The 13738-nt window shown below is 42.6% G+C and overlaps 1 protein-coding gene across 1 annotated transcript in view; it reads left to right on the forward strand.

Moving 5' to 3' along the window:
- Positions 1 to 13738, forward strand: part of CHN2 (chimerin 2) — a 164639-nt gene that overhangs the window by 128953 nt on the left and 21948 nt on the right. Inside the window, exon 7 of the mRNA XM_051610520.1 lies at positions 11472 to 11549. Within this exon, the coding sequence (XP_051466480.1) occupies positions 11472 to 11549 (78 nt within the window). The remainder of the gene's footprint in view (positions 1 to 11471; positions 11550 to 13738) is intronic.

Consider the following 13738-nt stretch of genomic DNA (forward strand, 5'->3'; position numbering starts at 1 on the left):
AATGTAATTAAGGTAATATATAAGTTCAGATAAATACTAGCTAGATAAACTGCAGAAAATACAGACAAATCCCTGTATACCCAGACTGCTGAAGGTATTAATAGTTCCCCAAACGGTCCATCCTGGAGTACTGCAACAGCTACCATCCTTTGGTGTCTTGTGATCAGAAGGGAAGAATTCAGAGTGATTTCATATATCTGGAGCTGAATTCAGGGCAGAAAATTCACTACAAAGCTAACTACTTCCAGAACTACATTTTTGTGTTATTTAGTTCCATTAACTTAAGTGGGCCTATGAGAAAATGAATTTTTACTGACAAAAAATTATAGCAGGATTAGTCCTAATGGTGAAACTCATTTGTTCTGTTTCGTGTTTCCCCAACCATTTCTTATGAACTCCTCATCACAAGCAAAGCAAGATAAATAAGCGGTAAACCAAGTTACTGCACTTGAATTATAGGCATGGATAGAGGTAGGGTACAGTATAAGTCTTGCTTTTTGAGTACTTCAGAAGTGCTGATGATGACAGGACAATATCTATTCAGATTCTATTAACAGCTGTAAAAGAATATAACTATTAGAGTGGCAGCAACTACATATTTCAAAAGAAGCATCTTTCATTCTGCAAAACACGAGCTTTTTCCTTTTCGTGAGCAGAGTCAACTGCAGTTTGAGTTCATGCTGGTGGTAACCCCACAGGTTTAATGGATTAAATCCCAGGCTGGGTAGTGATGTCATTTCCCCAGTTCTTCTTTAATCTCTTTTTTGTGCTGAGTGCAGCCATCTGTCCCCCACGCAAACAATGGCAGAAGCAGCTGTGCCTGGTGTGCCATCAGGGACAAAAGCTGCTGCTTCATACCAGAGGGCAGCAGCCTGCAGGTCACAGGGGGTTATAAGGATATCGGGGGTCAAATGACACCCGATGTCATGCCATACTGAAAAATAAAACTGGGATTATAAGGCCTTTATGTGTTCATTCAGTAGCAGAGACGTGGGGTCAGTCTTTGAGCTTTTTCTCTAATGGCCGTGGGAATGCATATGTGGTTTCAAGGGTAGCCGCACCGCTACTTACCCACAGGGTAAAGGAGAAACAAAACCAGCTTCAAGCAGCAGGTAGAGCAAAAACAACACAAAACATTCCTTGGTAAGGAAAATAAAGCAACTTGGATACATTCTGGTACTTTATACAAGTTCAAAGTGTGTGTTTTCAAGTGGCTTGCATATCCTATAACATGCCTTTACAAAAGCGCAGTGAACCGCGCTTTTCATATGCAGCTGTCTGCAGCTGACAGTAGTTCCCTTGCTTCTTTCTTCGAAAAGGGAAGCCCATCCAGGGCTTCCTCAGAAGCCACATTCAGGAGCAGACCTAGCTGGTTATGCATTGAGATACTTTTTCTGCAGAGAGAGCTGGAAGGAGCTGGAGGAAGGTACATCCTCTACCGGATGAAATTGTCCAGTCCTGCATACAGCTTTCTACATTTCAACAAGTGGTGCCGGTCCTATCCCAGCTATTCTCTTTCTGTGCTGTGTCTATAAGGAGAACAAAAGTGGATACAGGTTTAAGGTATAGGAACCTTCCTTATAGACCAAGGGGCAAGGTAATGTATGGGCTAAAGTTCATTCATATAATGAAATAGACAAGTGATCACAGCCAAGCACACAGCCTCCTATCTCTTCTTTAACCCCTCTCACTTTTGTCTGTGTAGGTTCCTGCTCTGTTTCTAAGCAAACACACATTTTGGAGCTATTAGTCAGAGATATATCAGGGGTAATGCAGACTTGCCACTTCTTTTGGGATGACAGTCCAGGATTTGACCCTGTCTCTCATGAACAGGATGACATTCCTTGAGGCATGATGGGACAGAAACATGTATTTCACAAACAGGTAAGCTGTAAACACCATATGCTCCCACCTCAGGGGAGCACATCCTGGGACATGGAGGCATTTGTGGATATACAACTGAGCTCAGATGAGTTGTAAGACAGCCATGGCTGACCCAGCACCAAAACCAGTGATGCCCTCCCTGCCACAGTTCCACTCATGCACATGGAAAATAGTTGTCTATTGCCCTCTTTTTTTTTTCGTGCAGTTCATTAAGGATACTGAAACAGAAGTTCACAGTCATAAAGCACAGCGTTTTTATACAACTAGCATTTCTCCCCCTTTTTTTGGTAAAATGCAGTAGCTCAGACTTGTTAAAGTGTATTCTTTCAACCTGAAAATGGGTCGTGTTCTTATTTGCTAATTGCCTACTTTGTGTCCTAAATGGTATGAATAATTCCTTTTGCCTTAGAGTGTCTACCTAGTCTATGTGTTTTTACATGGAAAAGTCCCAAGATGCTGCAGTAAAAGGGGACAGAAATATTACCAATGATGGAAAACACATGACTACATTTCTAAGTCCTTGTACTATGTAGTTTACCTGAAGGTGCTGTGACTGCTGAACAGTAGTGTAACTTGGTCATGCTGTTTCTAAGTTTGAGAATAAAGTTTCAGAGTTCCTTCACACCACCCAGAAGCTGCCAAAACTTGAGAAAAATCCTATTTGCTGCTTGATGCTGATATTGGCACTGTCCTCCCTGCAAATTGCTTATCATCCCCATCTCCCCATGAGTGCTAAACGAACAAGCATCACACCGTTGAGAATCTGCTCCTAAGCTGTTACTGTCCAGGGACAGCCTTACAGGTTGCCAGTTTTTTAGACAGGATGATCACAGGTTCATGCATCACTGGTTCACAAATCCTTTGTTCTCCTTCACTTACATAAATCTCTTCTTTAACCCATTTAGCACACTGAAGTCTCTTGTTTTAAGCTGTCTTGAGCTGGGGAAAAGCTTAGGTCTCTGCTGTTGGTTCCCGAGACTGCCACAGCATACTTGACATTCTGGCAGCGCGCTCGGCGTCACTTTACAGCTGCTCCAGAGATCAGCTGGCTCTGCCAAGCAGTTAGTGGCTCCACACATAAATGCCATTGCTGTCTGACCCTGTGGTTTCTGGGAAACTTTCCTAAAGCCTGTTTTCCTCCACGTTTTGTTATAACCCCAGGGGGGACCGGATTTTCGCTTCTCTGTATGAGCAGAAGCTCTGACTGTGGTCTGTAAGATTCAGCCTGGAGTATGTGCTGTGAAGCTGAGTTGATCTCACTCAAAGAAAGTTTACTCCCACTATCACACCGTATCAGAACTCAAAGTGAAAAACAGAAGAACTTTCTGTATTTTATTTTTTGTGTTGTATTTGCATTGTATTTATTTTATGTTAAGTTTTGCTGGGAGCAGATAGCTGGTTACTGTATTGCTTTGACATAGACCTGCCTGGAAGAAGTAGTAGCGTTTGGGACACAAAAATGAGAATTATGCCAGAAGTGAGGGTGTAGATGTCTGTGTACAGTGCTAGGTATGTGTTTGGGTGTATAAAGAGGCGGCATATGGTCAAACATCCAGGCCTTGTGCCCACCAACTGTGGAACACAGTGTAGCACTAGCATTTATTACAAAGCTCATTCATTTGATGTCCTGACATAAACAGACTTAATGCAGTCTCACAAAACACAGTCCTCAATTTCACCTTGTGATTTCCAACCAGCTCCTTCAATGCGCAAGTCGCTGTAGTTAATGGCAGCCCCACACGAGAAAGCCTAAAGGGTCCCAGGGGCAGGACTGCTGAGCTGACAGTGTCTCCAGCCCCTTTCCCAGCCCCTCAAGGGCACTGTGCTGTGCCCGCAGGCATCACCTTCCTCAGCAGGGACATTCTCGCCTTCCTCTCTCTCTTCCTAGTCCGGGAAGTAAGCACATTCACTTCTCCACTTCACTGTGGTAGGTTTGGCATTAGTTCAAGCTCTGCAGTCTCCTTGTAGGGCGATGATGGCTTTAATCAATGGCAAGCTGGCTTTCCTGAACAAAGCACAGTTCTTTAAGAAAGCAAGAGCTTCGTAGAGAAACCATAAGAAGATGAACAGGTCATATGCATGTAAAGCTTACATGGTGCTGAGCCAGCATCGACTGAGGGTCTGGATAAAAAAATGCAATGTTTAGGGTGTTTTTTTAAAATATCTGTCTCTTGACTAATAGTCCTGTATCTTTCAGAGAGCATGAGTCACTTCCCTCTTAATTCAGAGAAGCCATTCTATATCATATTAAGTTTCATTATGTTGCTAGGTTATTTTCTCTGTGGGTGAAAGGTCAAAATACTGGCTACCTGTATATATATAATCAGTGTCAGAAATTTGTGTTCAGTACAGCCTGATTCCTCTATAGTTATACTTCTTGAAAGTTCAGCCAATGAGCTCAGATAAACCTATAAAGGTACATGCAGCTGTGCAACAAACTATAAGATAAACTGGATATTCCATGTTTCCAGAGCATGAGTCTCAGCCACAGGAAGTATTGATAACCAAAACAAAGTACAGTTATTATGTTACAATTATTTACAAGTATGGCTGAGGCTGGTAAAATAAATTACTCCTGATTTAATTTATTCTGAAATTGAATAGATGATAGAAAAATAGAAATAGAGTTCAGAGAGAGATTAATCTTACCTATTTTTGAATATCTTAAAGCAAGCCATCTTTTTCTACCTGAGTCACCTAATTTCCTTATATGAGAAATAAAAGAGCTGCAAGAAGGCAATGGAAGCTCATTCATTTTAAACTTGGTCTGTCATAGAACAGGATGAATCACTGTCTGGAGGTTTCTGGTTTTTGTCTTTGGTTATAGAGAGACACCAGTTTTAGATTAGACAATTACTATCCATCCCTCCCTCCACCCATTCTATCCTTAAATGTCTATTTGTTAGAAAAATACTCCATTAGTTTTGTTGTCAATAAACCCGACATCAACAGAATAATGGAATCACTGCAGATTTTTTACAAATATGTTTGAATTTTGGTCTGACTATAGAGCAGATGTTATCATAGTTACACTTCAATTTGTAGGTGTGATAGCACTACTCATTCACGTACATTGCAGTTGGTCAGATTCAGTCAGTCATGTGTGTGGTATCCACACAGAGAACAAGAAGTAACTGAGAATTAAATTCACTGCAGTTTCCCTAAGAAAGTCCTGTTTGCAGCTGGAGTTCCTCCTGCCAGCCCCACCGTGGAGAACCTGGTGCTCTTCTTCCTCCGTGGGGGCCGCAATGGGAGTGGCATCTGGCTGTGCTCTCATCTGCCCTGCTTAGCTCTCATGCCCCTGCTCTTCCACCTCTCTGCTACTCTTTGGGTCATGGATATTAAACACAGAGGAGAGGCTTATGAACTTGGCCAGGAAAACATCATTAATAACCTTGACAAGTGTGGAGATAGATTGGGAAGGATAAAGGAGAGAGTGGGAGGGAAGGAAGTCGAGGCAATAAATAGGCTAGAGCTGCTGTTACCATGTTAATCTCTACAGGGTTATTCAGGGCAATTGCTGGATTAGTTAATCCTATACCTACCTCATTTCCTTATTTCTGGACTGTTTCATCCTTGATACTGGCAATGTATTTGTAATACAATGCATATTTACTACAGTTTACAACAATGAGAAATCAGAATACTAGTTCGGACATTAAATACAGTGACAGACAGGAAATACGAGATTAACAGGTTAAGTGATAAAATTGCCTGACATAAAAGATTTTAGTACACCCATTATTTTTTTAATTGGATATTAATGTGTAATTGCATACCACTTACTGTAACCTCCAGTTGTTAAAAAATATACAAGATTCAATATATTAATACTCTGTGAGAGGCTTATAACAACCATAATTTTTAATAATAGTCTCCCTAGTCTTTTTCTCAAGCTACAACATTTCACCTTTGGCTGTTGTATTGTTTGGTTTGAGAAAATTAATCATGATGTGCACAGAAAAATCTGTTTCAGGATTTTGAAAGGGGATCTGAAGTTTAAGGGAGAGAATATTTCCGTTTGCTGTAGCTAAATTATGTATTTTACCTGCAGGGGATCGAATTCCTGTCAGAAGGAAGTACGTAAAAATGACAACTGGTCACTGCAATGCTGATCATCAATGGCAGTAGTTTAGAAGAGGTGTAGAGATTAAAACTAACTTCAGAGCATTTACTGCAGCAGTCCTCTTAAATGAGCAGTGAGTGCCTTTTCCTCTGAACTGGGTTGTCCTCACATGATGGGTGGGATTAGTGGAGATGACAGGGCACCCAGGATGTTCAGAATAGAAGCCCAGTGTAAATAATCTGCAGCCATAAATGCTTCCAGCATATTGTTGACACATCCCCAGACTCATGATTTGCAACTGGTTGTTATTAAAAAAAGTTGAAACTCTGAGGAGTAAACAGGTAAAACTATAAGTATTTAAAAGACACATAGATGTTGTGCTTAGGAAACTGGTTTAGTGGTAGACATGGCTGGGTACACGTCCCAGCTGGGACTGGGTAACAGTTGGACTTGATGACCTTAAGGCCTTTCCAACCAAAGTAATTAAAGTAATTCTATGATTTTATATATCTTAAGCCTTCACTTTTTTTTTTTTTTTTTTTATGATGGCATTCAGTCTACTGGGCTCCAGCTCACCTGAAAGGAAGTTTTGTGCTGGAAATGAGGGACTGTTGGGTTTTCAGTAGGCAAGACAGCACCCTTGAGAAGTCCAGGCAGATCTGCCTTCAGGGGAAGCTCTCAGCAGTTGCAGTGGGAGCTCTGCTGAGCAGAAGAGGGAGGCAGCAAATTATTTTTGTGTATTTTTGATCCCCCAGGAGCAAGTAGATTGTGTTCCCCTTAAAAATAAAGCAGAGAACAGCAGCCTGGTTTCTGTGCAATCTGACTCCTTTCCTAACCCTGTGGAGCCTCCCAGCCCTGCTCCCCTCTGCCATCTCTGTTCCACCTGAAGACCGTTCCTGCTGGGGGGAGGGTTTCTTGGGAATGTGGGTTTTGCAAGATGGGGTTGGCAAGCACTGCTCTGCAGGCATCGTGCTCTGTTTGCAACCAGAATGTTTTCTGCTTGGAGCTTGTTTCCTCCCACTGTTTCAGCAGCACAGAAGCCTTTTCATGGCAGCTCCTGATGCCATGGCACAGGCTGGCAGTATTGTGGTATGGCAAAGGCCTTTGGCTGACAGGCTGCTGCCACCAACATTTCCCTTCCACACCCCGTGTTTTGCTAAGAGTCAACTTCTCTGGTGCTGTCTCCTGAGCACATCGTGGGAAGGGCTCCGTGGGAGAATAGCCCATAGCTTTTCTCGGATAGCTGCGAGATTCCTGCACCCTGTGTCATCTCCACGTTGTGTTTGCAATGAGCAAACATAATCTGTCTGGCAGATTACCGAGTATGCCGTGCCTGTGAGGAAGCAGGCCTCCTCTCTTTGACCTGTGACTGTGTCTGTGTGCGGTGTTAAGTGTGTTTAGTTAGAGATCAGTCATGGATTTGTCACAATTCCTCCTCACGGAGCGATCTCCCTTTCGCTTGTGATGTTGTCAGAGGAGACGTGTCCATGTGCTCCTCTGCCCACCATAGTTGTGCCCTTGGGCAGGTAGGGTGGTGAGCCAAGGACCTGCCACTCGATGTCCTGATCCCTGCCAGCCTGTGCGGGCACAGCGGCGGTGAGGAGAGAGGAGCCATCGCTCCCACAGCGTCTCTTCCAGCCGGAGCTGGTGTGGAGGAGCCCGGCCACAGGCGGTGTTCCCCTGCTGCTTACTTCCAGCATGTCCTCAGCCCTGCCCACGCAGCTACAACAGAAGTCGTGCCACGTGTACAAAACTGAAAGCTTTTCACACTAAAATTTGTCCTTTCCTCCCCCCGAGGCCTTTGTTAGCAAACAAGACACCAGTGTTTCAGGGGAGAGACAATGGTGCGGTTCAGCTGGCTCTGGGAAGGCATGCTGGAAACGGCGCAACAGCTGAGTTACCCTATTCCCTCTCCTTTTTAAATTTATTATTCTGGTTCAGTGACATTTCTTTTGCTGGAAGTGCCCGATTTGCTATACAGTACATGTGTTTTACAGAGAGACCAGTAAACTAAAATCATATGTTATGCCGAAATCCTTTGGTCTGAAAACGCAGACAACCCGTGTTTGCCTTCACTAGCTTAGAGATTCGGTGACAACCAGGAATAATATTTTTAGTTGCTGGCATTCACCTCCTTAGCTGCAGGCTAACTTACTAACTTGATCAAGAGATGCTCTTTAAATGAGTTGACACCATGTGCAATAGATTTTGTGTCAAGAACAAGAAAATGGGTAAGAGAGAACACTGGAGTGGGCCTGTGGTATCACTATGTTGGAACTGGTTGCTGCTTAGCATTTGTTGTTGTTGCTGCTGTTTGCATTATATATAAAGAGGGAAGGGGTTATATATGTAGTCCAGCTCATCTCAGTTTTACATCACCATTTTAGACACTGAACCTGGTAGGGCTTTGTATGATTAAGCTTCTTAAGAGGACACACTCACTGTTTGCCTTCTGTACACATCCTGTGTTTGCAAGGGATCCCATTAAACAACTGTCTAAACAAGGCCCAAGCAAGGCAAAAAAAGCAATCTAGGGAATAAATAAGATTTTATATATGATAAACAGTAAATACTGATCTGTCTTAGTCATATGAACTGGTTTAGCTGAGTTGTCCTCCTCCAAGTCTATTGGTTTAATTCTTCTGTGTGAACACTCATAGTTTCCATTAAATATAGTACTGTATGTCCGATCCCAGGATGACACTCTGATATTCCAAAAATAGTTTAATAAGTAGGCATTCCATGATGTATCATCATAAGCCTGTAGCTTGAGTATGAAATCTGCCATGTTATATAAAAAATATTGGTTATATAATGGGATTTTTATCAGGCTAGTGATATAAATACAAATATTAGAGCATTATTAGGAAATCAGCCTTTCTCTGGCTTTGGGTCTGTTATGCTGGAATTCAGAGAAAAAGTAGTTTTTATATATATATATATATATATATATAATCCCCATATATATATATGGGGATTTACATGCTGTAGCTTCAGAGGTGTCTAACAACTCAAGAGCTAGTTTGTTCCAGATAAATGTAAATACATTTAAAATAGTACTGAGGAAAGAAACTGGACTGTGGTAAGAACTTCAGGCTGTCCCAAAGTTTCCTTCATGATGGCCCAGACTGAAGCCATTGCCACTGATGGGGTCAGAGATGTCCCTAAAACCAGTGCTTCTCATCTCTTGAAATAAATTAAGAGCTATAGTCTGTCTTGATCTTCTGGAAAGCGGATAAAGTTCCTGAGCTAGCAGCAATTGGGACTCACTAGTGGGAGGACATACAGAAGAGCAGTAGGGATCTCCTCCAGGCAGAGCAATGTTCATACATACATTACAGCCAGCTGTCACCGGTGGTCCCAAGCCCTGGGGAAAGGCTGGGCAGGCAGCAGTTGCTCAGGGAGCAATGGGGGTGTGAGGAAGTCCTCCCTACCGGGGAACAGAAGCTTTGGAGTTCAGGAGGACATAAAAAGAGATCCTGTGAGCTACCTGTCAAAGAGAGGAGTTAAGTATGCTATACAAAGAGGTAAGTGCATAATTTTATAACTGCGAAGCTCATTTTGCAGGTTGCACAACTTCGTGAAAACCCTAAGTAGGGCACTATCTGAAATTGCACAGCCTGATGTTACTGGCAGCCGACCATCTGTCCCCATGGGCTTTCAAATCAGGAGAGCACTGCTTTTACTAAGAGCAGGAAGTCTGTATGGTGGAGATTTTTCTAAGTGAATTTGATGAACCTTCTGACTTTGCAGCCTGAGGTAAAAGTACCCTGAAAAAAATAGGGGCAAATTCAACTTCACAAGTTAACATAAGTTCATTAAATAATTTCACATATTTTCTATAAGTTGAAGTAGGGCAGACTGTGAAAGGCTGATATGGTCTTTAGTTTCTCCAGTTCAAAGAAGCAGTTTTCCCAGTAGCACTGGTAACCCTCCAGTTCGCTCTGTCACAACATCTCGAGCATTAGACACACCTCAGAGAATGAAATCTCACAGTGCTCTACCAAGCAGGTAGCTCCCATCTTCCCCTTGCAGGTGGAGAACGGGCATGCTCGCCAGGGGAGCTGGAGGGAGGGAAGCTGGTGGGGAGGGGGCACTGAATGTGCTTCCCAGGGGATGTTCAGTGTAACACATCTTCTGTGTCCTGGCCTGGGGAAATACCTGCCTGTAAAGAAGTGAATCACGTGTCCAAAGTAACAACACAAGCTGTAGTGTAAACTGGTCAGGGTCCAGATCCCTCCTGTCCCTGGACTTTAACCAGAAGTCATTTCCCAGACCTATAGATGTGTGTAGCCAGAGTGAAGGACAACAGCTGTTGCTGCCTTGCAGACCCTATTCTGTAAACAGGGCTGGAAACATGGACTTCCTTCAGAATCACAGAATCTTAGGGGTTGGGAGGGACCTGGAGAGATCATCTAGTCCAACCCCCCTGCCAGAGCAGGATCACCTAGATAGAGCACATCACGCAGGAACACATCCAGGCGGGTTTTGAAGGTCTCCAGCAAAGGAGACTCCACAGCCTGTCTGGGCAGCCTGAAGCTCCCCTGCCTTCAGTTGAGTACTGCACAGGGCTCAGGGGCTTCCTACCTGCATCCTCCCAGCTGGGCTTTCAGCTTTCTCTGACAGTGAGCTAGCTCCATGCATACTACCAAGTGCACGCTTGACAAAATGCTCTGGTTTAAAACATGGCACAGAAGTGCTACTAATACTTGGAGTGCTGCTGGATTTTTCCCCTTGTACAGGGTATCAGGGAAAAAAAAAAAAAAAAGGAGGATTTTTAGCCCTGTAAGATTAAACAATCATCGTGGTTTTAAGGGCTTAATCTGCTGGCATGCAGACTTCTGGCTGATAAATCTGTCAGTCTGAGTGTAATTGGATACAGCATCAGATTCAGTTGTGTGGGCTTTCCCGGGGCTTTTTGTTTGTTTGTTCATATTTAGCATGCTGCAGAGTTGAAGTGATCTGTCCCTGGAAACGCCTTTGGGCTTGAAGCTGTAACACTGTCATCCCCCAGCCAGTATTTTGGCAGCACCTAGCTGGAGACCACCGCCTGGGGAGGGGTGGGGGGAGGGAAAGTTGCTCAGTGTATGAATTCGGGCTATTGTTCGAGGCACACATCTGCCTTAAGAAATCTGCACGGCACAGGCCGTTACTTATTCAGATGCAGAAGCTCCTTCCTTCCCACAAGACGGCCCATTCAAGTCACATGCCAGAGGTCTCAGCAGAATGGGCTGCAGCTGCTTCAAATCTGCTGTCTAACATCAGAAGCAGTTGGACAAACTGTACTGTACTGACTACAGTCAGGCTGCCGGGCGCCGAGGAAGACAGGGAAAAGATTTGGGATCCCAGCGCGATGTTCTCGGAGGATCTCTGGCTGGAAAATGAGAAAAACTGTGCTGTTGTTCACAAGTCGAAGCGAGGAAGGAAGCGCCAAGAGCTCCTGGCCGTGGCCCTGGGGGTGAAGGTGGGAGTCAAGGGGGCACTTTTGTGGCAACCTCTGAAACTCTTTGCCTATTCACAGATCACCTCCTTGGTCAGAAGAGCAGCCTTAACTCAAAACGACAACCACTTCAACTATGAAAAAGCACACAATTTTAAGGTAAGCACAACTTCCTATTATTTTCTGCTAAAAAGTTCTGTTTAGATGCCTTGCACTTTATTTTTTGCTGCGATGGGGTTTTTATGCACCTATCTATACTTGCTCTGAGAGAAGTGTTGTAAAAAGCATTTTTCCTCCTACTTCAGATTCCCTTGACTGCATTCTTAATACGTTTTTACACAGGCACTTAATCCAAATAAGGATTTTGCTAAGCACTATACTACTTGACTGGCATTTTAGCTCATTTTTCCCAGATTCCGTTTTCTTTTATTGTTTAGAAATTAAGTACTTAGTATTGCTTGTCTTTATCTTAAGTGTATCCCCTTTCAAACAAGAAAAAAGGCCCCTTGTCAAAACCTGGCTATTATCAGAAGCCAGTAGGATTTTACTGGGAAACATTTTGGACCATTTCTGTTTTCAGAAGTTGAGGGAGCTCAGTTGCTCCCTAACAGTAAAGCAGAGTGGTATTGTCTCCTAGCTTTTGTTCCACCACCATATGCTAAGGAAATCCTCTCAGAGTCCCACTGAGCCATAGGATCTGGGCTTCTGTTTGCATGTCAAACTAAACTAAATAGCTGGGCAAACACAGGGACATTTAAACGGATCATCTTTTTGCTATCTTATACATACAAAATGAGATTCTTAGGAATTGGGGTTTTTTTCCCCAAGTGCTGTGTCTGGCATGCTGCAGCAGGGAAGTGACTCAGCTTTGGAAACAGGCCTTCCAGGCAGCTTGTACTAGAATGTTTTTCCAAAAGGACTGTGCTGGTTTCAGAGGATGCCAGCCAGTTACCGTATCTAATGCTGTCAAATTGTGGTTTGATGCTTATCGGGATGGAGGCAGAGAGAATAAGAGGCAGTAATAAGAAAAGAAAGGAATGCATCTCAGCTTTGAAACCTCGCTTTACTTAATGCTCCTTGAGGATGCTGATCTGGGTCACTGTCAGAATAGTTCAACTCATTAGCAGAAAGAGAGTTTTCTGATATTCATCTCAGGCCTGTCAAAAAAGGAGAAGCACTGATTAAAATGATTTCACTGATTTCCTGGTTTAGCAAAAAAGCTTCACTTCTTATTTTTTTACATATTCTACATTCGTGCAGACATTACTGTCCTCTGCAGTGCTCCTGCTGTAGCTGTTAAGTCCGTAATTTCATATTAGTGAGCAAGGCAAACAATAGCATCCCTTTTCTCATTCTCCTTGACCCAGTCTGCAGAAAAGTCAGTATCTATCTCACTGATCAGCCCTAAAGGAAATAGGGGAAATACTCTGTGTTTTCTTGCTTGATTAAACCAGCTTTCATTCTTTCTGAGTTTTGCCCTCATTATCATTTTAATATCAAAACTATTTTAGTTTAGCTAGAAAATATTTTCTCATGACTGAGACTTTTTTCCACTTTGACCCATGCATTCTTTCCTCTTCAAAATTCCCCTTGTTTTGGCTTTGATTTATAATTGGATATGTGCCCAGTTAACTTTGCTTTTGCACAATCTAGCTGTTGTACAGCCTCTGTTCCTTTCTGTTTCAAAAAGAGTCATAGTTTAACTGGAAAATCACATGATTAAATGTATACGTATTCAAAGGCTTCACAGAAGAAAATTATTGTTTTATCCTAGTAAAGGCAATTTAAAAAATTATCCAGAAAAATCAGTCAAAACTGTTATGTTTACTTAGTGAAAAAATATGTTCACTGTGCAAATACAGTTAGTTCTCCAAAGCAGTATAGTAGAACATGTCTAGCTGTTGAACAAAAAAATGTGGATTGAATGCTTAGAGTAGAATATTTATATTTAAAAGATAGCTAATTTCAAATCTAATATCTTTATTCCATATTCATTACACAAAAGGGTTAAGAAATTACTTAAAAGTGAAAGAATGGTTTTATGGGTCTCGGGGCAAAATTCTTAATGGCTTTTGACAGCACTCAGGCGGTGATGATAGGGGATTTATGTGAAGGAGAATGCTATTTTGCAGACTTTCAAAGAGTTGTCTTCCCCATTTTTAGGTGAATACTGATGTGTATTGTATCATTCATCTCAGTTCATAGGGACAAAGGTTACCTGTCACTGTTCCTCGTAATCTTATCATAGGCAATTCTTTGTGAATAAACATTCATTGGCTCTTGTCCTTTAGCCATGAAGAACCTTAAAAATGAGGGGCACATTTTTAGCAAAGCTGATGAGATTTTTG

The sequence above is a fragment of the Apus apus genome, chromosome 2, assembly GCF_020740795.1.
Source record: "Apus apus isolate bApuApu2 chromosome 2, bApuApu2.pri.cur, whole genome shotgun sequence".
Classification (NCBI taxonomy): Eukaryota; Metazoa; Chordata; class Aves; order Apodiformes; family Apodidae; genus Apus; species Apus apus.